This window comes from Chelonoidis abingdonii, chromosome 11, assembly GCF_003597395.2.
Source record: "Chelonoidis abingdonii isolate Lonesome George chromosome 11, CheloAbing_2.0, whole genome shotgun sequence".
Taxonomy (NCBI): domain Eukaryota; kingdom Metazoa; phylum Chordata; order Testudines; family Testudinidae; genus Chelonoidis; species Chelonoidis abingdonii.
In genome coordinates this window covers 18534186-18555662 of record NC_133779.1, presented here as the reverse complement: position 1 = coordinate 18555662, position 21477 = coordinate 18534186, and the positions used below count along the sequence as shown (strand labels likewise).

Sequence of the window (21477 nt, the reverse complement as noted above, 5' to 3'; positions counted from 1 at the left end):
CCCGGAATCCTCCCCCCTGCATCCATCCCCCCATCCCTCCTGCATCCAGTCCCCTGCATCCCGCCGGGATCCTTTCCCCTGCATCCATCCCCCCATCCCCCTGGGATCCTCCCCCCTGCACGGGCTGCGGGTCGGGAGTGGGGGGCACCAGCAGGGCTGGGGGGGGCATCTTGGTCCCTCCCTGATAATTAATTTCTGCTTCCTGCAGCATCCATTGCCATGGAGACATAATTACTCATTTATGAAGGGGGGGGAGAGAAAGTGCAAGATGGGATAGACCCAAGGTGGCCTCACTCCCGCCCCCACCCCCCCATCCCAGCTGGTGCCCCTCACTCCCGACTTACAGCCCCTGCCCCCCACAGTCCTGTCCCCCAGCTCTGCCAGTGCCTCTCACTCCCAACTTGCAGCCCCTGCTAGCCCAGCCCTGGGCTCCACGCAGCTCTGCCGGTGCTCCCCACTGCCGACCCGCAGCCCCCTGTTGCATTTGGCAAGTCTCCGACCCCCCCGTCACTGGCAGGTGTTGTGAGAGCTGTAAATACAGGAGCCGCAGCGTGAGCAGCCAGGGCCGATGAGCCCTAGGGGAGGCTGCATCTCACTGTCTGCTCGGAATGAATTAGTTATGGCAGAATCCATTAGTGCCCATTTCTTCTCTGCCGCCTTTCCTGATTCCCAGCCCAGCCCTCTACGACCAGTAGCCCTCGGCTGCCGAACTGAGAGAGTCCAGGTCAGCACTGAGATGCGGCCATCTCTGGGGCGGGGCAGCTGAGGAACAGCCGCACATAACACCATACGGGAATGGCTTTCCCAGCACTGCGATGTGGCCACCTCTGGATGGAAGGATGGATGGATGGATGGATAGGGTGTTGGGATGGATGGATGCATGGATGGATGGCGGATGGGGTGTCAGGATGGATGGATGGAAGGCTGGATAGGGTGTCGGGATGGATGGGATGTCAGGACAGAGTGTTTGGATGGAAGGATGGATGAGGTGTTGGGATGGATGGAAGCATGGACGGATGGATGGAAGGAAGGATGGATACATGGTGTGCCAGGATGGGGTGTCGGGATGTATAGGATGGAAGGCTGGATAGGGTGTCGGGATGGATGGGATGTCAGGACGGGGTGTTGGGATGGAAGGATGGATGGATGGATGGGGTGTTGGATGGAAGAATGGATATATGGGGTGTTCGGATGGAAGGATTCATGGATGGATGGATCGATGAGGTGTCGGGATGGATGGAAGGCTGGATAGGGTATCGGGATGGACGGGATATCAGGATGGGGTATTGGGACAGAACGATGGATGGATGGATACATGGTGTGTCAGGATGGATGGATGAAAGGCTGGATAGGGTGTCGGGATGGATGGGATGTCAGGACAGGGTGTTTGGATGGATGGATGGGATGGAATGCTGGATAGGGTGTCGGGATGGATGGGATGTCAGGACAGGGTGTTTGGATGGAAGGCTGGATAGGGTGTCGGGATGGATGGGATGTCAGGACAGAGTGTTTGGATGGAAGGATGGATGAGGTGTTGGGATGGATGGAAGCATGGACGGATGGATGGAAGGAAGGATGGATACATGGTGTGCCAGGATGGGGTGTCGGGATGTATAGGATGGAAGGCTGGATAGGGTGTCGGGATGGATGGGATGTCAGGACGGGGTGTTGGGATGGAAGGATGGATGGATGGATGGGGTGTTGGATGGAAGAATGGATATATGGGGTGTTCGGATGGAAGGATTCATGGATGGATGGATCGATGAGGTGTCGGGATGGATGGAAGGCTGGATAGGGTATCGGGATGGACGGGATATCAGGATGGGGTATTGGGACAGAACGATGGATGGATGGATACATGGTGTGTCAGGATGGATGGATGAAAGGCTGGATAGGGTGTCGGGATGGATGGGATGTCAGGACAGGGTGTTTGGATGGAAGGCTGGATAGGGTGTCGGGATGGATGGGATGTCAGGACAGGGTGTTTGGATGGATGGATGGGATGGAATGCTGGATAGGGTGTCGGGATGGATGGGATGTCAGGACAGGGTGTTTGGATGGAAGGCTGGATAGGGTGTCGGGATGGATGGGATGTCAGGACAGGGTGTTTGGATGGATGGATGGGATGGAATGCTGGATAGGGTGTCGGGATGGATGGGATGTCAGGACAGGGTGTTTGGATGGAAGGCTGGATAGGGTGTCGGGATGGATGGGATGTCAGGACAGGGTGTTTGGATGGATGGATGGGATGGAATGCTGGATAGGGTGTCGGGATGGATGGGATGTCAGGACAGGGTGTTTGGATGGAAGGCTGGATAGGGTGTCGGGATGGATGGGGTGTCAGGATGGATGGATAGGGTGTTGGATGGATGTGGTGCCTGGGGATCGATGGGGTGTCTGGGGATGCTGCGAGGGCGATTGACGGAGGTGGATGGGGTAACACAAGGAGGCAGAAGAGGGCGGTTCTGACCCAGGACCCCCCTGCTCCACACACCCAGGAGACAGGGACTGTAACGGTGCAGCAGAGGGGTGAAAAGCAGCCCCCAGCTCCCCAACCCGTGCTGAGGTAAGGGGTGGATCCGGGGGTGGGTGGGTCCTGAGGCTGTGTATTGAGGTGTGGGTTTTGTCCGTGTTGTTGCATGTATGTAGGACATCTGTGCCTATCTTGCTGGGTGTGACTGTGGGTGTGTATCTATTTTGTGGGAAACAAATAGGACATGAGATCTTTCCCCCACAAAGCCAGGGGTAAAAACCCAGGTGTCCTGGGTCCCCCTCCCCATCTGTGTTGTTTATCTTCCCATCCCTGAGAGCTGGTTATATTCCCACAGGGGTTGGAGATTTATGAGTCTGTTATTTCCACCTCTGCTGCCCTCTCCTTTGAACCCAGGCGTCCAGGCGGGGAAATCAGGAAGCCAAGGCCCAGCGGCTGCCTCACCTTTGACCCTCCCACCCCTACTTTCATCTCCTGCCAGCTCCAGTACCTGCTGCGCTGGGGCCTCCCCTCCCACCAGCTGCACAGAGCAGGACTCCTGGGTTCTCTCCTGGCTCTGGGAGGGGAATGGGGTCTAGTGGTTAGAGTAGGGGGGGCTGGGAGCCAGGACTCCTGGGTTCTCTCTGAGGCCCTGGGAGAGGAGTGGGCTCTAGTGGGTTAGAGCCGGGGCAGGGAGAGGCTGGGAGTAAGGACTCCTGGGTTCTCTCCCTGGCTCTGGGAGGGGAGTGGGGTGTGGTGGGTCAGAGCTGGGGGGCTGGGAGCCAGGACTCCTGGGTTCTCTCCCTGGCTCTGGGAGGAGGGTGGCATCTAGCAAAGTGGAAAAATGCCTTGAAGTTACTAAGGTAATTCAGTGTCAGAGCCCAAAATAAAACCCAGAAGTCCTAGCTCCAAGCAACAGCCCCCCACCCCCCACTCTAACCACTAGCTCCCCCTCCCCACTTGTCTGCAGGGAGGTGTCACTCTGATGCATCCGGTCATTCGCTGGCTCACTTTCCACTCAGCCAGCCAAAAGCCAAAACCCAGAAAAGCCCAGGGCTGGGCGAGCAGGGGGTGTGGGTTGGGTTTGAGGGGCACTGGCAGAGCCGTGGGGAGGGGATAGGGCTGGGGAGGCAGAGGGCTGTGGGTCAGGATTCAGGGGCACCAGCAGAGCTGTGTGGGGTGAGTTCTCTAACCATTACACCTCCTGTTCCTATCCTGATGTCTGGCTGCAGCCCAGTCCCCGCTGACGGTTGTGGGGCGGATGCACTATCGAAGGGTGTCTCAGGAGACCCACGCAGATTCTCCACATCGGACAGTAAGTGCCCTGTCTCATTGCAGCTCCTGAACTCATAAGGAGAATTCGTCTGGTGCAGTGGAGCAACCACCTCTGGGGCGGGGCAGCTGGGGAACAGCTGCATATAACACTGCACAGGGATGACTTGTGCGTCGCAGAGATGCAGCCACCTCTGGGGTGGGGCAGCTGGGGAACAGCTGCATATAACACTGCACAGGGATGGCTTGTGCAGCGCAGAGATGCAGCCAGCTCTGGAGCAGGGCAGCTGGGGAGGCGCCGCACAGCGGATGGGGCTGCTGCTGACAGTCTGGTTGCTCCCAGGGGATGTGGATTGTCCCATCCGGAGATCTCTGCCTGGGGAAGAGGTTCAGCCCAACGAGGAGACATCGCTAATTCTCCTGCCCCTGACCACTGAGAAAGCAGGGAGAGGTATGAGGGGTGGGGGCTAGTAGTTTAGAGGACGGGGGGGGGGGCGGACTGGGAGCCAGAACTCCTGGGTTCTCTCCCCAGCTATGGGAGGGCCGTGGGGGCTAGTGGTTTACAGTGAGGGGGCTGTGGGAGCCAGGACTCCTGGGTTCTCTCTCCAGTTCTGGGAGGGCAGTGGGGGCTAGTGGTTTAGAGCAGGGGAGGCTGGGCGCCAGGACACCTGGGTTCTCTCTCCAGCTCTGGGAGGGGGGTGGGGGCTAGTGGGGTAGAACAGGCGGGGCTGGGAGCCAGGACACCTGGGTTCTCTCCCCAGCTCTGGGAGGAGAGGGGGTCTGGTGGGGTATGGGGAGGGGGGTGGGGCTGGGAGCCAGGACACCTGGGTTCTCTCCCCGGCTCTGGGAGGGCAGTGGGGACTAGTGGGGTAGAGCAGGGGGGGCTCAGAGCCTGGACTTCTGGGTTCTCTCTCCAGCTCTGGGAGGGGAGTGGGGGCTAGTGGGGTAGAGCAGGGGGGGCTGGGAGCCAGGACACCTGGGTTCTCTCTCCAGCTCTGAGAGGGGAGTGAGGGCTAGTGGGGTAGAGCAGGGGGGGGCTGAGAGCCAGGACACCTGGGTTCCATCTCCGCTGTCCCCTCTGCTTTCAGACTCGCCACCTCAGCCCTCGGGGGGCCTTGTGGTGACCCGCTGCCCTGAGCGCTGGAGGGACCAGGCTTTGCTCCCTGTGCCCCCGGTGGCTCCGGCCCGGCGGGGAAAGCAGCGTCTGGGCTCCACCGCGTCTGTCTGCAGCCACCAGAGCTGTAAATCCACCGCCTCGCACATCCAGGAGGTAGCTGGGGATGGTGAGTGCGGGGCTGGGCTAGCAGGGGCTGCGGGTCGGGAGCGAGGGGCACTGGCAGGGCTGGGGGCCCAGGGCTGGGGGCCCAGGGCTGGGCTAGCAGGGACTGCGGATCGGGAGTGAGGGGCACTGGCAGGGCTGGGGGCCCAGGGCTGGGGGCCCAGGGCTGGGCTAGCAGGGGCTGCGGGTCGGGAGTGAGGGGCACTGGCAGGGCTGGGGCAGGGGAGAGGAGCCCAGGGTTGGGTTCGGGTTGCTGGTTTCGCTCACAGTTGGGCATCAATTTAGCATCCGCCCAGGGTACCCTTGGGAGCTCGTTAACTCAATTATTATTATGGCCATTTCCACCGAGATAGAAAAACAAACAGTAAGGAGGCTGGGCTGGGAGCCAGGACTCCTGGGTTCTCTCCCTGGCTCTGGGAAGGCAGTGGAGGCTGGTGGGTTAGAGCAGGGGGGCTGGGAGCCAGGACTCCTGGGTTCTCTCCCTGGCTCTGGGAGGGAAGTGGGGTCTGGTGGGGTATGGGGAGGGGGGTTGGGAGCCAGCACTCCTGGGTTCTTTCACTGGCTATGGATGGGGAATGGGATCTAGTGGTTAGAGTGGGAGGGCTGGGCACCAGGACCCCTGGGTTCTCTCCCTGGCTCTGGGAGGGGAGTGGGGGCTAGTGGTTAGGGGGAGGGTTGGGAGCCAGGACTCCTGGGTTCTTTCACTGGCTATGGATGGGGAGTGGGGTCTAGTGGTTAGAGTAGGGGGGGCTGGGCACCAGGACTCCTGGGTTCTCTCCCCAGCTCTGGGAGGGGAGTAGGGCCTAGGCGTTGGGGATGGCCCGGGATCCTGGACTCCTGGGTTCTCTCTTCGGCTTAGCTCACCCTCCACCCCCTTTTTCTCTCCCCCAGACGGCTGCGCTCACTGTGCCCTGGCCTGCCTGTTCTGCGAGTTCCTGGCGCTCTGCTCCCTGGTGCTGGACGGGCTGGGCTGCGGGGCGCTGTGCCTGGCGGGGGGGTGCTGTGCCGGGGGGGACCCCCCGGGTCAGGGCTGTGGAGGAGGCAGCTGCCCCTGCGGAGGGGGGTGCGGGCTCCTCCAGGACTGCTGCAACTCCGCCGACTGCCTGGAAATCTGCCTGGAGTGCTGCTCCATCTGCTTCCCCAGCTGACCCAGGGCTGAGGCTCAGCCACCCCATCCCAAAGAATCCCCCCATTAGGTAAGGGCCCCCGCCCCTCATGATCCCACCCTATTCCTGTCTGGTCCTAATCCTGGCTCTCTGTGGGCTAAGCCCCACCCCAGACAACCCAGCCAGTGATGTCATTGGATGGACCTAGCCACGCCCCACGAAGGGTGATGTCACCCAGTGACCCAAGTCACACCTCCACTCATGATGTCTTTCAATCAGACAAGGGCTATGGGCTGCTCATATGACAGGTCCTCATAACCCAACAAGCCCCACCCATCTGACTGGTAAGCCACGCCCACAATGGTGGTGATGTCACTGAGTTGAACAAGCCACACCCTATCTACTGTGATGTCATCAAAGGGTCTGGCCAGGTGTCTAGGCAGTGACACCTCCAAACAGCCCCAGTAGGGGGCGGGGCCTGCAGGAAGCCCTATCTCTGTGCAGTGATGTCATTGAATGCTTGGGTGTGGTTGCCAGAGCTCCTCCTCCTCTGCTGTGATGTCATCAAATGGACTCAGATGTCACAAGGTGGAGCAGTATTAACCCCGTGAGTGCTGTCCCCAGCTTTGCCGGTGCCCCTCACTCCCGACCTGCAGCCCCTGCTAGCCCAGCCCTGGGCTCCCTTGCCCCACCTCACTTATGAGCTGGCTAAAGGTGGGTGCTGTGTCTCCCAGGAGGAGGGATAGTTGGGGCTGGGTTGGGACGGATTCCCTCGGGAGAGCTAGAGACTTTGCTTGGAGTCCTGGTTCCATCCTTCTCACGCCCGCAGAGATGGGAAGATACCATGGCCCCTGAAGCTGCCCTCCACCCCCTAGGCCTTGAAGAGCAACAGACAGAGGGGGAGCCCCCCCATGTTCATTCTCTTTTAAATAAATCGCATGAGCTCTTTAAGCCGACCTCATTTTTTGGAGGGGGAGGGGGTGTTGGGCTACAGCTCCCAGCATGCACCGCTCCTGATTGCCCCCCCCCACCGCTAGAAATTCCTGCAATTTGCTCCCCAAGGAACTGCAAATGCCAGCATGAACTGCACCTTATCCTCCCCAGGGACCCACAAATCCCAGTATGCAATGTGCCTCATCCTGCCCCCCCCCAGGGAACTACACAGCCCAGCATGCATTGCTCTTGCTGGGAGGGTTTTCCGAAGCATTGCTGCTCCAGGAGCGTAGGGCACTGCAGTGCCCAGACGGCAGGCCCCAGGTCAGATGACCCATGGAGACTACAATTCCCACCATGCAGTACTGCACTTACATTCCGCGCATGCGCTGATCGAATGAAGGGGAGGCGTGTGGTTTTTTGCGCCTGCGCAATAGGGTAAACTTCACTCGGCTATGCCTCCTGCGCAGGCGCAGTGAAAGCGGGCCGTTCTCTGCGCAGGCGCACTGAGGAAAACCCGCTACCGTCAGCCCAGTTCCGTTCCCCACAGTCCACAGAGGCTGCCTTCCCCGGCGGACTCCACCCCCCCTCCTCCCCCAGCGCCGCCGCCCTAGCTTCCGCTTCCGGATTCGGAAACAACCACTTCCGGCTCGGCGCCGTCTCTTCGCGCGGCTTGGGTCGCGTCCGGCGCGGTAAGCAGCGGTCGGGCAAGGAAGATTGTGCGCCTGCGCCGCCGGTGGGCAGGCGGGTGTCCGTGCGCATGCGCGCTGCGGGGGGGGGAGCACGTTTCAACCGCCGCGGGCACGTTCCCGTGCTGCGCGTGCGCCGCCGCTGCACCCTGTGGGGTGCGAGAACGTTGGGCCTCAGGGCGCATGCGCAGCGGTGATACCAATTAAGGTGGGTCCTACAGTAACAGATGAAGTTGGGTGGGGGTGTGTGGTGTTTGCTAAAGGAGGTTGCCACTGATGTGTTATTGTAGGCCCTACAATAATATATGGAACATTTGATTTATTCCTGGTGGGGATGGATTCAGCACCTTGGGACAACACAACTGACTTATTGTAGGACCTACAATAACAGATCCATAGTTTACCAGGACTCTGGGTCAGTCTTACCAATTAATGCAGGGCCTACAGTCACAAGTATGTAATTAATTTAACTCCAGTGACAATATGCATATTCATGGAGGGCTGACAATCGTGTATCCACATTAATGCAGACCCCGTGCCAACATAATTCATTAATAGCCTCTACTTAATTTGGATCCGGAAAATAAATGATATGAAAGAAATTGCAAGGTGATTGCGGGAGAGATCGTTACCAGTCAACAGAGACCCCTCACCTTGGATACGTTTCTTAGGACAAAGGTATAAAGAAAAGCAAAGAGAATAATGCCACAGAAAAGGTGGCAAATACTACTGGGTGAAGCTGGAAAGGTTTTCAGGGAGCGGTTATGGAGAAGGTGAGGTCGGCATCGTGTGGAAGAAGTGGATAAATTGGGATTTTCTAGTGACAAGTGGTGGGTGAATCAAAAGGGAAAAGCTTCACTTCCAAATAACTTGGTGGTGGGGCGAGGAGGTAAAAGAATGTTTAAAAGATAATGGGGAAAAGTTTAAACCTGTCAAAAGAGTCGGGGGAGCCATATAGGATTGTAGTTGCAAAAGTTGAGGAACTTTATGCATGAATTGGAACACAGGAAGATGGAAAAGAAGCGGATCGACTGGCAAAAGGAGAGGACAAGCACCAGAAATATATAGAAAGTGAGGTTCATGAAAGATGAAACTGGCGGACGGTTGACTGATGCTGGTCCCATAAAGGATCGATGGAACAGGATTTTGAACAGATGAAAAAAGCTCAGGAGAGCCCTCCCAGTTCAAAAAGCACTGAAGCCCCTTCTTGTTCCATTCTGTCCTGAATGCCCTCACGAGGAACAGCTTCCAGTGGCTGGGAGTTGAAGCTGAGCAATTTAAGCCCGGAAATAAGGTGTCAGTTTTTCATGAGGAGCAGAATTAATTGTGGGAACAGTTTACTAAGGGTCATGGTGCATTCTCCATCACTGGCAATTCTTCCAATCAAGATTGGATGTTTTTCTAAAAGATCGACTCTAGGAATTATTTCGGGGAAGTTTTGTGGCCTGGGCGATATAATAAATTTACAACTATTATTTAAGGAAAATCTCTACTACATTCTCAAGCAGTATTTTTCTTACTCTGCCTATCTGTAAATTTTGCTTATTATCGATGGAAATATTTTTTCATCTGTTGGTGGGTGTTTGGTAAAATCAACAGAGGGGAGCGATAACTCCGTGGTTTGAGTGTTGGCCTGCTAAACCCAGGGTTGTGAGTTCAGCCCTTGAGGCGGCCACTTAGGGATCTGGGGCAAAAATCTGTCTGGGGATTGGTGCTGCTGCTTTGAGCAGGGGGTTGGACTAGATACCTCCTGAGGTCTCTTCCAACCCTGATATTCTATGTTTACTAAAATTTACCATTTAAAGACAACTCTGTTCCTTCCATGCCTAAAGATGGGCTAGAAGAGGATCTTGATGACTGTCTGGAGAGACGTATTGGAGAATCATGTGCTAAAAATAAGCATGTGATTTCAACAGTGTGGACACTCAAGAATTAGCCTTGAAGCTAGATGAGCAGGTAATACTTGAAACTTTACATTTTCAGTATCTTGAGTTCCAGAATCCGGGGAAATAGAGGACTAAATTAGAGCTAGAGTATTAAATACGTGGCCCAGACGGAGAGAAGTGGCGCAGTATGTATCAGGAAGATACTGATAAAATGAAAAGGGCAAGTGTAGAAAACACTGCTCCGTCCCATGTTAGTGCATGGGGCAGCAAAGAAGAAACGTGAGGACATGATCTGTTCTGCAGAAACGCTCACAATCAGGTGGATGAGTGGTGAAAACAAGGACCATGCGAGGGATGTGTGTGTTGGAGACATACTCAAAGTAACCCCCATAAAGGAAAAAAAGTCCCAGATCGTTTGGTCACAAAAGCGCAGGCTGGACGGTTATGTGAAGATCAAGACTGATGGAAAAAGACAGAGAGGCCAACCCAGGAATAAGTTTGGTGATAGAAGATATGAATTGAGCGGGGCAGTTTGGAGGGAGACGACTCGTACAGTGGAGTCTGTTTGATTAGATAAGGAAGACGACTTAATTTGAGGCTTATCAATAAATCATTTCAGGTAGGGCCTACTGTAACAGAGCCACATGGACCTGGCTTCTTTCTCAGTGCGCCTGTTATTTAGGATTGCAGGGTTTTGATTTTTGTTGGTAAATGTCAATTTCACTGCTCACATTGACTGAAAAATATTTTCAGTGATAATAAGCTAAATTCCCGGCTACGCAAAGTAAGAGAAATCCTGCTTGAGACCTGCTTGAGGATATTGACTTTATATGCTGAATAGCCGAGGAAGAATTGCTTCTCCCTGATTTCGACAAAATATACACGGGCCAGAAGTATGTTAATAAACTTACTGCAGACAAGTTGGTCACTAACTCTGCGAAACGGACTGGTGACAATGCTGCTCGTGTTTGTATGTTTTGACCTGTAGTGTTGACCACTTGTAACGAGTATAAAGCTTTAACGTTTGGAATCTGGGCATCTCCTGTCATTAAGCAATTGTCTCACCCGGCCCATGGTTTCCTGCAACTGCAAAAGTCTAAATTGATAAAAATAAAATGCGTGAAGCCCCTAATTTTGTGAACCTGTGAATATTTAAATGGATGAAACCAGAAAAAAGCACTTAAAAATAAATGTCGAGATTATCTATTGAAATTATACGAAGAAGTCTATTTCTGCCAAGCCTCCCGTTATTGTAGGGCCTACAGAACAATATCCACATTAACTTTGGTCCATTGCCACTGTACCTATTAATGTAGGTGCCTCTGGTGGCTGAGGCTCACGCTTCAAGCAGCCTGCCTCAGTTTCCCTCTTTCAACTAGTCAAAACTTCAGCCAGGTTTTTCTTGGTTAGAAATACTTCTCCTTGGGTTTGTGATGGGTTGGACCCCCTGGGATGTCACCCGGTGTGCTGGGACATCACTCAGTCTACCTGTTCTGCCATCCTGGGCCCCCTTTTCCCTGCCTTGCTGAGGCAGACTCTTAAAACCTCCTCTCATACACACACCCTGGGCCCAGTTCTTTCCCTCTGTAGTCACCTTGGGTGGGGTAGCTGGGGAGAACTGACTCCCCACCCTGAAGTAGGATTCGCATGAGGTGAGAGTCCTTTGTTTCCCTAGTCTGAGCCCCCCTTCCCTTATGGTGGAAGTTACAAGAAGTCCCAGGGAATGGTTTAGTATCAGGTGATAGGATCACAGCATCCATGAGGCAGGGGCAATATGGAGGGTATGCAGGAAGGCCAAGCTTTTCACAGTCTGTTGTCCTTGCTGACGGGCCATCCGCCAGTCCGGCTTTTCCGTCGTTGTCATACCTGAAGTGTGAGCAGGGGGCATCACCCAAGCCAGCACAGTTGAAATACAGATGCAGAGTCAATATTCCCAACTTCAGATACAGAAATTTGAGTCCTGGGCCATTAAAACTATTTTGAAAGGGCCTCTGATAATAAATCCACGTTCATTTAGGTCCAGGGCCATTTTACCTGTTAGGGTAGGGCCTACAGTAACATATCGGGGTTCATTTAGAACCTGTGTCCATATATCTATTAATGCAGGACCTACTGGAATAGAACCCTAATTAATTTGGCTCCAGTGCCATCAGACCTATTATTGTGGAGCCTACAGTAACGTGTCTCAGCTAATTGCACCTCAACGCCCCCAGTGCCAAGTGCCAAGCCAGGAAGGGTGGGTAACCTGCCCTCATCCTTTCCCTCCAGGCCCGGGGGCGCCGTAGCCGAAATGGGGCGCTCGTCGAAGGACAAGCGGGACATCTATTACCGCCTGGCGAAGGAGGAGGGCTGGCGGGCCCGCAGCGCTTTCAAACTCCTGCAACTGGACGAGGAGTTCCAGCTGTTTGAGGGTAAACCGGGAACCGGCTCCAGCCCCTTTATTAGTGTATTATGGGAGCCCACATCTGTTGTGCCGGGTGCTGCACAAAGCCCGTGGGAGACTGGGGTCCTGTTGTGCTGCCCAGTCTCTTGGGAAAGAACCCAGGTGTCCTGGCTCTCAGCCCCCCTGCTCTAACCACCAGACCCCACTTCCCTCCCAGAGCCGGGGCGAGAACTCAGGCGTCCTGGCTTCCAGCCCCCCCACCCCCACTCTAAACACCAGAACCCGCTTCCCTCCCAGAGCTGGGGAGAGAACCCAGGCGTCCTAGCTCCCAGCCCCCCCCCCCCCCGCCGCTCTAACAGCTGACCCCAGTCCCTCCAGAGTTGAGGGGACCCAGGTCCTGCTCCAGCCCCCCTGCTCATTCTCCTCTGCGGGGTGCGCCGAGCGGTGGATCTCTGCGCTGCCCCGGCCTGGAGCCAGGTTCTGAGCAGGAAGCTGAAGTGATGTGTGTGGGGGAGCTGGAGGGGAGGAGGAGGTGGCAGGGGCTAGGAAGCTTGGAGGGTGCGTGAGAGGATGGGTGGCAAGGCGGGGAAGGTAGCGAGGGGCGATTATGGGTGATTGATGATTAGCGAAGGGCGTGGGCTGGGGGACTGGAAGGGTGAAGGCAGAGTGGAGGGTCCAGGTTGGCTGTCTGGGACCGACGACTCTTGTAGGCGGAGGGGAAGCGAGTAGAAGGGAGCGGCGAGGTGCGGGGAAGAATGGGCAGGAGGGAGTGGGGTGAGGCAGAGGGGCGGGGTGGGTGGGACTGGGGTGTAGCAGCGGGTGGGAGGGGGAAGGCCCCCCTCAGGCTGTCTCTCATCCCCCTGTGTCCCACAGGGGCGGTGCTGGGGAGGGCCCTGAGTCCGTGAAGATCGTCGCAGTTGATCTCCAGGCCATGGCTCCGCTCCCGGGGGTCGTCCAGATCCAGGGGGACATCACCAAGGTACATCGGGGGGGCCACGCCGGCCCATTCTCCCCCCCCCACATCCAAGCCCGTCCGTCCTGACCTGTAACCCGGCCTGTCTGTCCCCCGCCAGGTCTCCACGGCGCAGGAGATCATCCAGCACTTCGAAGGGCAGCCGGCTGACCTGGTGGTCTGCGATGGGGCCCCCGACGGTGAGTGGGACCAGCCCCCTGGCTCCAGGGGAGAGACGGGTGGGAGACCCCTTGCTGGCGCCCCCTGGAGGGCACCATGTGGGGTAGGACTGGGCCCCACTGAGCCCCCTCTCCCCTCCTGATTTGCAGTGACCGGCCTTCATGATATCGACGAATACATCCAAGCGCAGCTGCTGCTAGCGGTGAGTACCCTACCTGGATGCAAGGGGGCGCCCCCTGCCGAGCCCCGCTCCCCGCCGCACAGCACCCCCTCTCAGGTGATTCCTTTCCCCAATCCCCCACTGCAGTTTCAATTGCTACCTGTCCCAAATGGCTGTTCCCGAGCTGCCCTGACTCAGAGGTGGCTGTATCTCAGCGCCGGTTGAGCCATCCCCATCTGGCGTTATGTGTGGCTGTTCTCTAGGTGCCCCACCCCAGAGGTGACTGCATTTATTAAGGATTTTGGCATTTGTTGATAATTTCTCCTTCTCATTCCAGGCTCTGAACATCACAACCCACGTCCTAAATAAAGGAGGCACCTTTGTAGCCAAGGTAAATATTAGCCCCTCTAAGAAGCCCCGGGGTCCTAGCTGAAGGGGTAAGAGCCGCAAGGGGGTGGCTCACCTGGTGCTGAGATGCAGCCACCTCTGGGGCGGGGTGGCTGGGGAACAGTGCCCTCTAGCTGGAGCCATGGCTCTGGACGATTGGAGTTGTAACTGAGGGAGTTAGGGGGTGATGCCAGGGGGCAGCATGCTGGTGGGGTGCCGGGCAGGGGTGATCTCCCCTGGCAGTCAGGGCCAGGCGCTGGCGATGCTGTTGGCACCATCCCTGTGCTGCCCCCTGCTGGCCTGTCACCTTGTCCCCACCTCCGTGCCCTAGATCTTCCGGGGAAAGGACGTGACGCTTCTCTACTCCCAGCTCCGCATCTTCTTTCCTGATGTCACCTGCGCCAAACCCCGGAGCAGCCGAAACTCCAGCATCGGTGAGGGCAGAACCGGGCGCCCCAGTGGGGTTGCAGAAGGGGGCAGATCTGAGGGTTCGTAGAGTATCCGGGGTGGCCGGACTGTGACAGATCGGCTGGGGGTCCCGCACAGGGACCCAGCTGCTCTGTCCCCGGGTGGGTTAAGCCTCTAGGGCCAGGGATCTGTTAGATGTTGGGAGGCGCACGCAGAGCCTTTTATCTAATGCCCCCTCCTCAGAGCTGGCAGCGCTCCCAGTGCCTGGGCTCAGTGCCAACCCCACACGCTCCCTGGGGCTTGCTTGCTCCATGCCCAACATTAGAGACAGACGCACTTTGCCTGGAGCCCCACACATTGGTGATCAGCAGGGGGTGCTCTCCCCTGGCAGGCAGGGCTGGGCACTGGGGGGTGCTGTGCTGCAGGCAGCAGGGTGGGGGGCTCAGCAGGGGGCTCTCCCCTGGCAGACAGCACTGGGGGTTGGGGGGTGCTGTGCTCCGGGCAGTGGGGTGAGGGGCTCAGCAGGGAGCGCTGTCCCCTGGCAGGCAGTGCTGGGGGCTGGGGGGGTGCTGTGCTCTGGGCAGTGGGGCGGGGGGCTCAGCAGGGGGCGCTCTCCCCTGGCAGGCTGGCAGCCGGGCCGGGCGCTAGGGGGCCGAGCAAACAAGTACCATATTCTGTGCCTCACCCGGCTACAGTGGGTCCTATCAGCCCTGAGCCCTGAGATGCCCAAATCTGTTCTATCTCGTCTCCTGTTGGGCCCCCCCCTCGCCAGCCGTGCCAGGTGCCCCCTGCCCTTGCCAAGGGGATCTGCACCGGGGCAAAGCGGCCCAGTGCTCGGCTGCTCTCTGGGGTGATTCCCTCTCCATGGGCGGGTGTTTAACATCGACGACCTTTGCCACCCGCCGCCTGGCGTGGGGCTGGGAACCTACATCGGGGGGCAGTGCCTGTGCACGGGGTTTGTGGCCAGGGAAAGGTGTCTGCTCCAGGTGCCCCGACTCACCGCACCCCCCTAACCACATCTCTCCTGCCTCCAGAGGCCTTCGTTGTCTGCCGGGGGTACTGCCCGCCCGAGGGCTACGTGCCCAATATGTCCAACCCCCTGCTGGACCATTGCTACGGTAACGAGCGGGGCTGCAGAGAGTGGGGGGCTTGGGGTACCATCCCGTGGGGCACAGGGCTTGGGGGCACTGTGCTGCAGGGCGCAGGAAGTGCTCTCCCCTGGCAGGCAGGGCTGGGGGGCACCATGGGGCAGGGTGCAGGCTTAGCAGGGGGCGCTGTCCCCTGGCAGGCAGGGCTGGGGGGCACTATTGGGCAGGATGCAGGCTCAGCAGGGGGTGCTCTACCCTCGCAAGCAGGGCTGGAGGGCACCGTGGGGCAGGGCACCATGGGGCGGGGCAGGGGGCGCTCTCCCCTGGCAGGCAGGGCTGGGGGGTACCATGGGGCAGGGCACTGTGGAGCAGGGTACCGTGGGGCGGCGGAGGGGGCGCTCTCCCCTGCCAGGCAGGGCTGGAGGGCACCGTCGGGCAGGGCACTGTAGGGCAGGGCACCGTGGGGCGGGGCAGGGGGCGCTGTCCCCTGGCAGGCAGGGCTGCAGGGCACCGTGGGGCAGAGCACCGTGGAGCAGGGCACTGTGGGGCGGGGCAGGGGGCGCTCTCCCCTGGCAGGCAGGGCTGGGGGGCACCGTGGGGTAGGGCACTGTGGAGCAGGGTACCGTGGGGTGGGGGAGGGGGCGCTCTCCCCTGGCAGGCAGGGCTGGAGGGCACCGTCGGGCAGGGCACTGTGGGGCAGGGCACCGTGGGGCGGGGCAGGGGGCGCTCCTACAGAACATCTTCTGAAGAGGAAAACTATTGTCTAAGAGCGGGCCGCCCATTGAGATGCTGACCTGCCCAAGGGTTCGCGCGAACCTCAGGCGCCCCGAGGCAGTGTTGAAAATGTCCTGATCTTGTCGTCGTCACCTAGACGGGGCGTGCGTGCTGCGTGCGTTGGAGTGCATATGCATATTCTCATGTGAAGGCTGACATCGTTGTATCCACGATTAATGCAGACCCCGGCCACATAATTCCATTAATAGCTCTACCTTATTTGGATACGGAAAATAAATGATATGAAAGAAATTGCACAGGTGATTGCGGGAAGATCGTTAGTCACAGAGACCCTCACCTTGGCAACGTTTCTTAGGACAAAGTATAAAGAAAAGCAAAGAGAATAATGCACAGAAAAGTGGCAAATACTACTGGTGAAGCTGAAAGGTTTTCAGGGAGCGGTTATGTGAGAGGTTGAGGTCGGCCGTGTGAAGGAAGTGGATACAATGGGATCTTTCTAGTCGACAAGTGTCGGGTGAATCAAAGGGAAAACTTCACTTCTCAAATAAACTGTGGATGGTGGCTGAGGAGGTAAAGAATGTTTAAAGATAAGGGAAAGTTAACCTTCAAAAGGATGGGGAGCATATTAGGATTGTGTTGCAAAAGTGTGAGGAACTTTATGCATTGAATTTGGACCAGGAAGATGTGAAAAGGGAGCGATCGACTGCAAAAGAAGAGGAAGCACCAAAAATATATAGAAGTTTGGGTTCATGAAAAGAAACATGGCGGACGTGACTGAATGCTGGTCCCATAAGATTCGATGGAACCAGGATTGAACAGAGAAAAAAGCTCAGGAGAGCCTCCCAGTTCACAAAAGCGCGAGCCCCTTCTTGTTTCCATTCTGTCTGAAATGCCTCACGGGAACAGCTTCCAGTGGCTGGGAGTTGAAGCTGAGAATTATAGCCCGGAAAAGGTGTCAGTTTTTCAATGAGAGAGCAGAATTAATTGTGGAACAGTTACTAAGGTCATGTGCAAATTCTCCATCACTGGCAATCTTCCAATCAGATTGGATTTTTTCTAAAAGATCGACTCTAGGAATATTTCGGGAATTTTGGCCTGGGCGATATAATAAATTTACAACTTATTTAAGGAAAATCTCTACTAACATTCTCAAGCAGTATTTCTTACCTGCCTATCTGATTTGCTTATTATCGCATGAAATATTTTTTCATCTGTTGGTGGGCTGTTTGGTAAAATCAACAGAGCGGGAGCGATCTAACTCGTTTTGAGTGTTGCGCTAAACCAGGTTTGTGAGTCAGCCCTTGAGGCCGGCCACTTTAGGATCTGGGGCCAAAAATCTGTCTGGCTTGGTGCTGCGTTGGGAGCAGGGGGTTGGACTAGATACTCCTGAGGTCTCTTCCAACCCTGATATCTATGTTTACTATAATTTTACCATTTAAAGACAACTCTGCTTCCTTCCATGCCTAAAATGGCTAGAAGAGGATCTTGATGATGTCTGGAGAGACGTATTGGAGAATCAGCTGCTAAAAATAAGCATGTGATTCTCAACATGTGGACACTCAAGAATTAGCCTTGACTAGCATGATGCAGTATACTTGAAACTTTACATTTCGGTACTTGAGTTCAGAATCCGGGAAAAAGGACTAATTAGAGCTGAGTATTCAATACGTGGCCCAGACGGATAGCAGTGGCGCAGTATGTATCAGGAAGATACTGTTAATGAAAAAGGCAAGGTAAATACACTGCTCCTCCATGTTGTGCATGGGGCCAGCAAGAAGAAACGTGAGGAATGATCTGTTCTGCAGAAACGCTCACATCAGGTGGATGAGTGGTGAAAACAAGGACATGGCGAGGGATGTGTGTGTGGAGCATACTCAAAGTAACCCCCATAAGAAAAAAGTCCCAGATCGTTTGGTCACCAACAGCGCAGGTGGAACGTTATGTGAAGATCAAGACTGATGGAAAGACAGAGAGGCCAACCCAGGAATAAGTTGTGATAGAAAGATATGAATTGAAGCGGCAGTTGGAGGGAGACGACTCGTACAGTGGAGTCTGTTTGATTAGATAAGAAGACGACTTAATTGAGGCTTATCAATAATCATTTCAGTAGGGCCTACTGTAACAGAGCCACATGGACCTGGCTTCTTTCTCAGTGCGCCTGTATTTAGGATGCAGGGTTTTGATTTTGTTGGTAAATGTCAATTTCACTGCTCACTTGACTGAAAAATATTTTCGTGATAATAAGCTAAATTCCCGGCTACGCAAGTAAGAGAAATCCTGCTGGACTGTGAGGATATTGCTTTATATGCTGAATAGCGAGGAAGAATTGCTTCTCCTGATTTCGACAAAATATACACGGGCCAGAAGTTTATTAATAAACTTACTGCAGACCAGTTGTCACTAACTCTGCGAAACGGACTAGGTGACAATGCTGCTCGTGTTTGTATTGTGTTTTGACCTTAGTGTTGACACTTGTACGAGTATAAAGCTTGAACGTTTGGATCTGGGCATTCTCTGTAACATTAAGCAATTGTCTCACGCCCATGGTTTCTGCAACTGCAAAGTCTAAATGATAAAATAAAATGCGTGAAGCCCCCTATTTGTGAACCTGTGAATATTTAAATGATGAACCAGAAGCACTTAAAAATAAATGTCGAGATTATCTATTGAATTATACGAGAAGTCTATTCTGCCAGCTCCGTTATGTAAGGGCCTACGAACAATATCCACATTACTTTGTCCATTGCACTGTACTATTAATGTAGGTGCCTCTGTGGCTGAGGCTCACGCTTCAGCAGCCTGCTCAGTTTCCCTCTTTCAAACTAGTCAAACTTCAGCCAGTTTTTCTTGGTTTGAGAAATATTCATCCTTGGTTGTGATGGTGGGACCCCTGGGATGTCACCCGGTGTGCTGGGACACTCACTCAGTCTACCTGTTCTGCATCCTGGCCCCCTTTCCCTGCCTTGCTGAGGCAACCTTAAACCTCCTCTCATACACACACCCTGGGCCCAGTTCTTCCCTCTGTAGTCACCTTGGGTGGGGTTAGCTGGGGAGAAACTGACTCCCCCCCTGAACGTAGGATTCGCATGAGGTGAGAGTCCTTGTTCCCTGTCTGAGCCCCTCCTTATGGTGGAAGTTACAAGAGTCCCAGGGAATGGTTTAGTATCAGGTGATAGGATCACAGCATCCATGAGGAGGAGGCAATATGGAGGGTATAGAGGAAGCCAACTTTTCACAGTCTGTTGTCCTGCTGGAGGGCCATCCGCAGTCCGGCTTTTCCGTCGTTGTCCTACCTGAAGTGTGAGCAGGGGCATCACCCAAGCCAGCACAGTGAAATACAGATGCAGAGTCAATATCCCAACTTCAGATACAGAAATTTGAGTCCTGGGCCATAAACTATTTGAAAGGCCTCGATAATAAATCCACGTTCATTTAGGGCCAGGGCCATTTTTACCTGTTAGGGTAGGGCTACAGTAACATATCGGGGTTATTTTAGACCTGTGTCATATATCTATTAATGCAGGACCTTACTGAATAGAACCCTAATAATTTGGCTCCAGTGCCATCAGACCTATTATTGTGGAGCCTACAGTAACGTGTCTCAGCTTAATGTCACCTCAACCCCCTAAGTGCCCAGTTGCCAAGCCAGGAAGGGTGGTGAACCTGCCCTCATCTTTCCCTCCAGGCCCGGGGGCGCCGTAGCCGAAATGGCGCTCGTCGAAGGACAAGCGGGACATTTAACGCCTGGGAGAGGAGGAGGGCTGGCGGGCCCGCAGCGCTTCAAACTCCTGCAACTACGACGGAGTTCCAGCTGTTGAGGGTAAACGGGAACCGGCTCAGCCCTTTATTAGTGTATTAGGAGCCACATCTCGTTGTGCCGGGTGCTGCACAAAGCCCGTGGAGACTGGGGTCCTGTTGTGTTGTCCAGTCTCTTGGGAAAGACCCAGGTGTCCTGGCTCTCAGCCCCTGCTCTAACCACCAGACCCACTTCCTCCCAGAGCCGGCGAGACTCAGCGCGTCCTGGCTTCCAGCCCCCCCCCCACTCTAAACACCAGAACCCGCTTCCCTCCAGAGCTAGGGGAAGAACCCAGGCGTCCTAGCTCCCAGCCCCCCCCCCCCCGCCGCTCTAACAGCTGACCCCAGTCCCCTCCCAGAGTTGAGGGGGAACCCAGAGTCCTGGCTCCAGCCCCCTGCTCATTCTCTCCCTGCAGGGCTGCGCCGAGCGGTGGATCTCTGCGCTTGCCCCGGCAGCTGGAGCCAGTTCTGAGCAGGAAGCTGAAGTGAGTGTGTGTGGGGGAGCTGGAGGCGGAGGAGGAGGTGGCAGGGGTGGAAGCTGGAGGGGCGGAGGAGGATGGTGCAAGGCGGGCGGACAGGTAGCAGGGGCGTATGGGGTAGAAGAGTAGAAGGGCGTGGGACTGGGGACTGGAAGGGTGAAGGCAGAGTAGGAGGGTCGCAGTGGCCGTGCTGGGGACGGACGACTCTGAGGCGGAGGGGAAGCAGTAGAAGGGAGCGGGCGAGGGTGGGGGAAGATGGGGCAGGAGGAGTGGGTGAGGCAGAGGGGCGGGTGGGTGGGACTGGGTTGTAGCAGCGTGTGGGGGGGGAAGGCCCCCTCAGGCTGTCTCTCATCCCCCTGTGTCCCACAGGGGCGGTGCTGGGAGGGCCCTGAGTCCGTTCGAAGATCGTCGCAGTTGATCTCAGGCCATGGCTCGCTCCGGGGGTGTCCAGATCCAGGGGGACATCACAAGGTACATCGGGAGGGCCACGCCGGCCCATTTCTCCCCCCCCCACATCCAAGCCCGTCCGTCCTGACCTGTAACCCGGCCTGTCTTCCCCGCAGGTCTCCCGGCGCAGGAGATCATCCCAGCCTTCGAAGGCAGCGCTGACCTGGTGGTCTGCGATGGCCCCCGACGGTGAGGTGGGACCAGCCCCTGGCTCCAGGGGAGAGACGGGTGGGGACCCCTTGCGTGCGCCCTGGAGGGCCCATGTGGGGTAGGACTGGGCCACTGAGCCCCCTCTCCCCTCCTGATTTGCAGTGACGCCTTCATGATATCGACGATACATCCAAGCGCAGCTGCTGCTAGCGGTGATACCCTACCTGATGCAAGGGGCGCCCCTGCCGAGCCCCGCTCCCCGCGCACAGCCCCCCTTCAGGTGATTCCTTTCCCCAATCCCCCACTGCAGTTTCATTGCTACCTGTCCAAATGCTGCCCGAGCTGCCTGACTCAGAGTGGCTGTATTCTCAGCGCCGGTTGAGCCATCCCCATCTGGCGTTATGTGTGGCTGTCTCTAGGTGCCCCACCCCAGAGGTGACTGCCATTATTAAGGATTTTGGCATTTGTTGATAATTTCTCCTTCTCATTCCAGGCTCTGAACATCACAACCCACGTCCTAAATAAAAGGCGAGGCCACCTTTGTAGCCAAGGTAATATTAGCCCCTCTTAAGAGCCCCGGGTCTAGCTGAAGGGTAAGAGCCGCAAGGGGTGCTCACCTGTGCTGAGATGCAGCCACCTCTGGGGGGGGTGCTGGGGAACAGTGCCCTCTAGCTGGAG

General features: G+C 56.2%; 3 protein-coding genes across 3 annotated transcripts in view; 2 read left to right on the top strand and 1 right to left on the bottom strand.

The window, feature by feature from the left end:
- PCSK1N (proprotein convertase subtilisin/kexin type 1 inhibitor) overlaps positions 1-7822 on the bottom strand; it is an 11748-nt gene extending 3926 nt beyond the window's left edge. The window contains exons 1-2 of the mRNA XM_075070569.1: positions 7568-7822; positions 7436-7486 (exon numbers count right to left, since the gene is read on the bottom strand). Of these exons, the coding sequence (XP_074926670.1) occupies positions 7436-7486; positions 7568-7822 (306 nt within the window). The remainder of the gene's footprint in view (positions 1-7435; positions 7487-7567) is intronic.
- On the top strand, positions 2370-6466 carry LOC116818885 (uncharacterized). The gene is made up of 5 exons (XM_032770160.2): positions 2370-2566; positions 3703-3785; positions 4086-4193; positions 4831-5025; positions 5913-6466. The coding sequence occupies exons 1-5, from the start codon at positions 2370-2372 to the stop codon at positions 6167-6169; spliced, it is 840 nt and encodes a 279-aa protein (XP_032626051.1). The 3' UTR covers positions 6170-6466.
- Positions 7653-21299, top strand: FTSJ1 (FtsJ RNA 2'-O-methyltransferase 1). Its single transcript, XM_075070568.1, has 11 exons — positions 7653-7752; positions 11904-12047; positions 12450-12515; positions 12892-12997; positions 13092-13170; positions 13300-13352; positions 13648-13701; positions 14029-14131; positions 15140-15259; positions 20766-20838; positions 21293-21299. The coding sequence occupies exons 2-11, from the start codon at positions 11926-11928 to the stop codon at positions 21297-21299; spliced, it is 783 nt and encodes a 260-aa protein (XP_074926669.1). The 5' UTR covers positions 7653-7752; positions 11904-11925.
- The last annotated feature ends 178 nt before the right edge of the window (positions 21300-21477 follow it).

What these genes read in the sequence shown, in the direction of transcription:
- FTSJ1 (XM_075070568.1), top strand. Translation starts at nt 11,926, where the DNA reads ATGGGGCGCTCGTCGAAGGACAAGCGGGACATCTATTACCGCCTGGCG. An exon ending in GTTCTGAGCAGGAAGCTGAA is followed by an intron (nt 12,516 to 12,891) that starts GTGATGTGTGTG and finishes TGTGTCCCACAG; the next exon opens with GGGCGGTGCTGGGGAGGGCC. An exon ending in CAGCCGAAACTCCAGCATCG is followed by an intron (nt 14,132 to 15,139) that starts GTGAGGGCAGAA and finishes TCCTGCCTCCAG; the next exon opens with AGGCCTTCGTTGTCTGCCGG.
- LOC116818885 (XM_032770160.2), top strand. Translation starts at nt 2,370, where the DNA reads ATGTGGTGCCTGGGGATCGATGGGGTGTCTGGGGATGCTGCGAGGGCG. An exon ending in CACTGAGAAAGCAGGGAGAG is followed by an intron (nt 4,194 to 4,830) that starts GTATGAGGGGTG and finishes CTCTGCTTTCAG; the next exon opens with ACTCGCCACCTCAGCCCTCG. An exon ending in CCAGGAGGTAGCTGGGGATG is followed by an intron (nt 5,026 to 5,912) that starts GTGAGTGCGGGG and finishes TCTCTCCCCCAG; the next exon opens with ACGGCTGCGCTCACTGTGCC.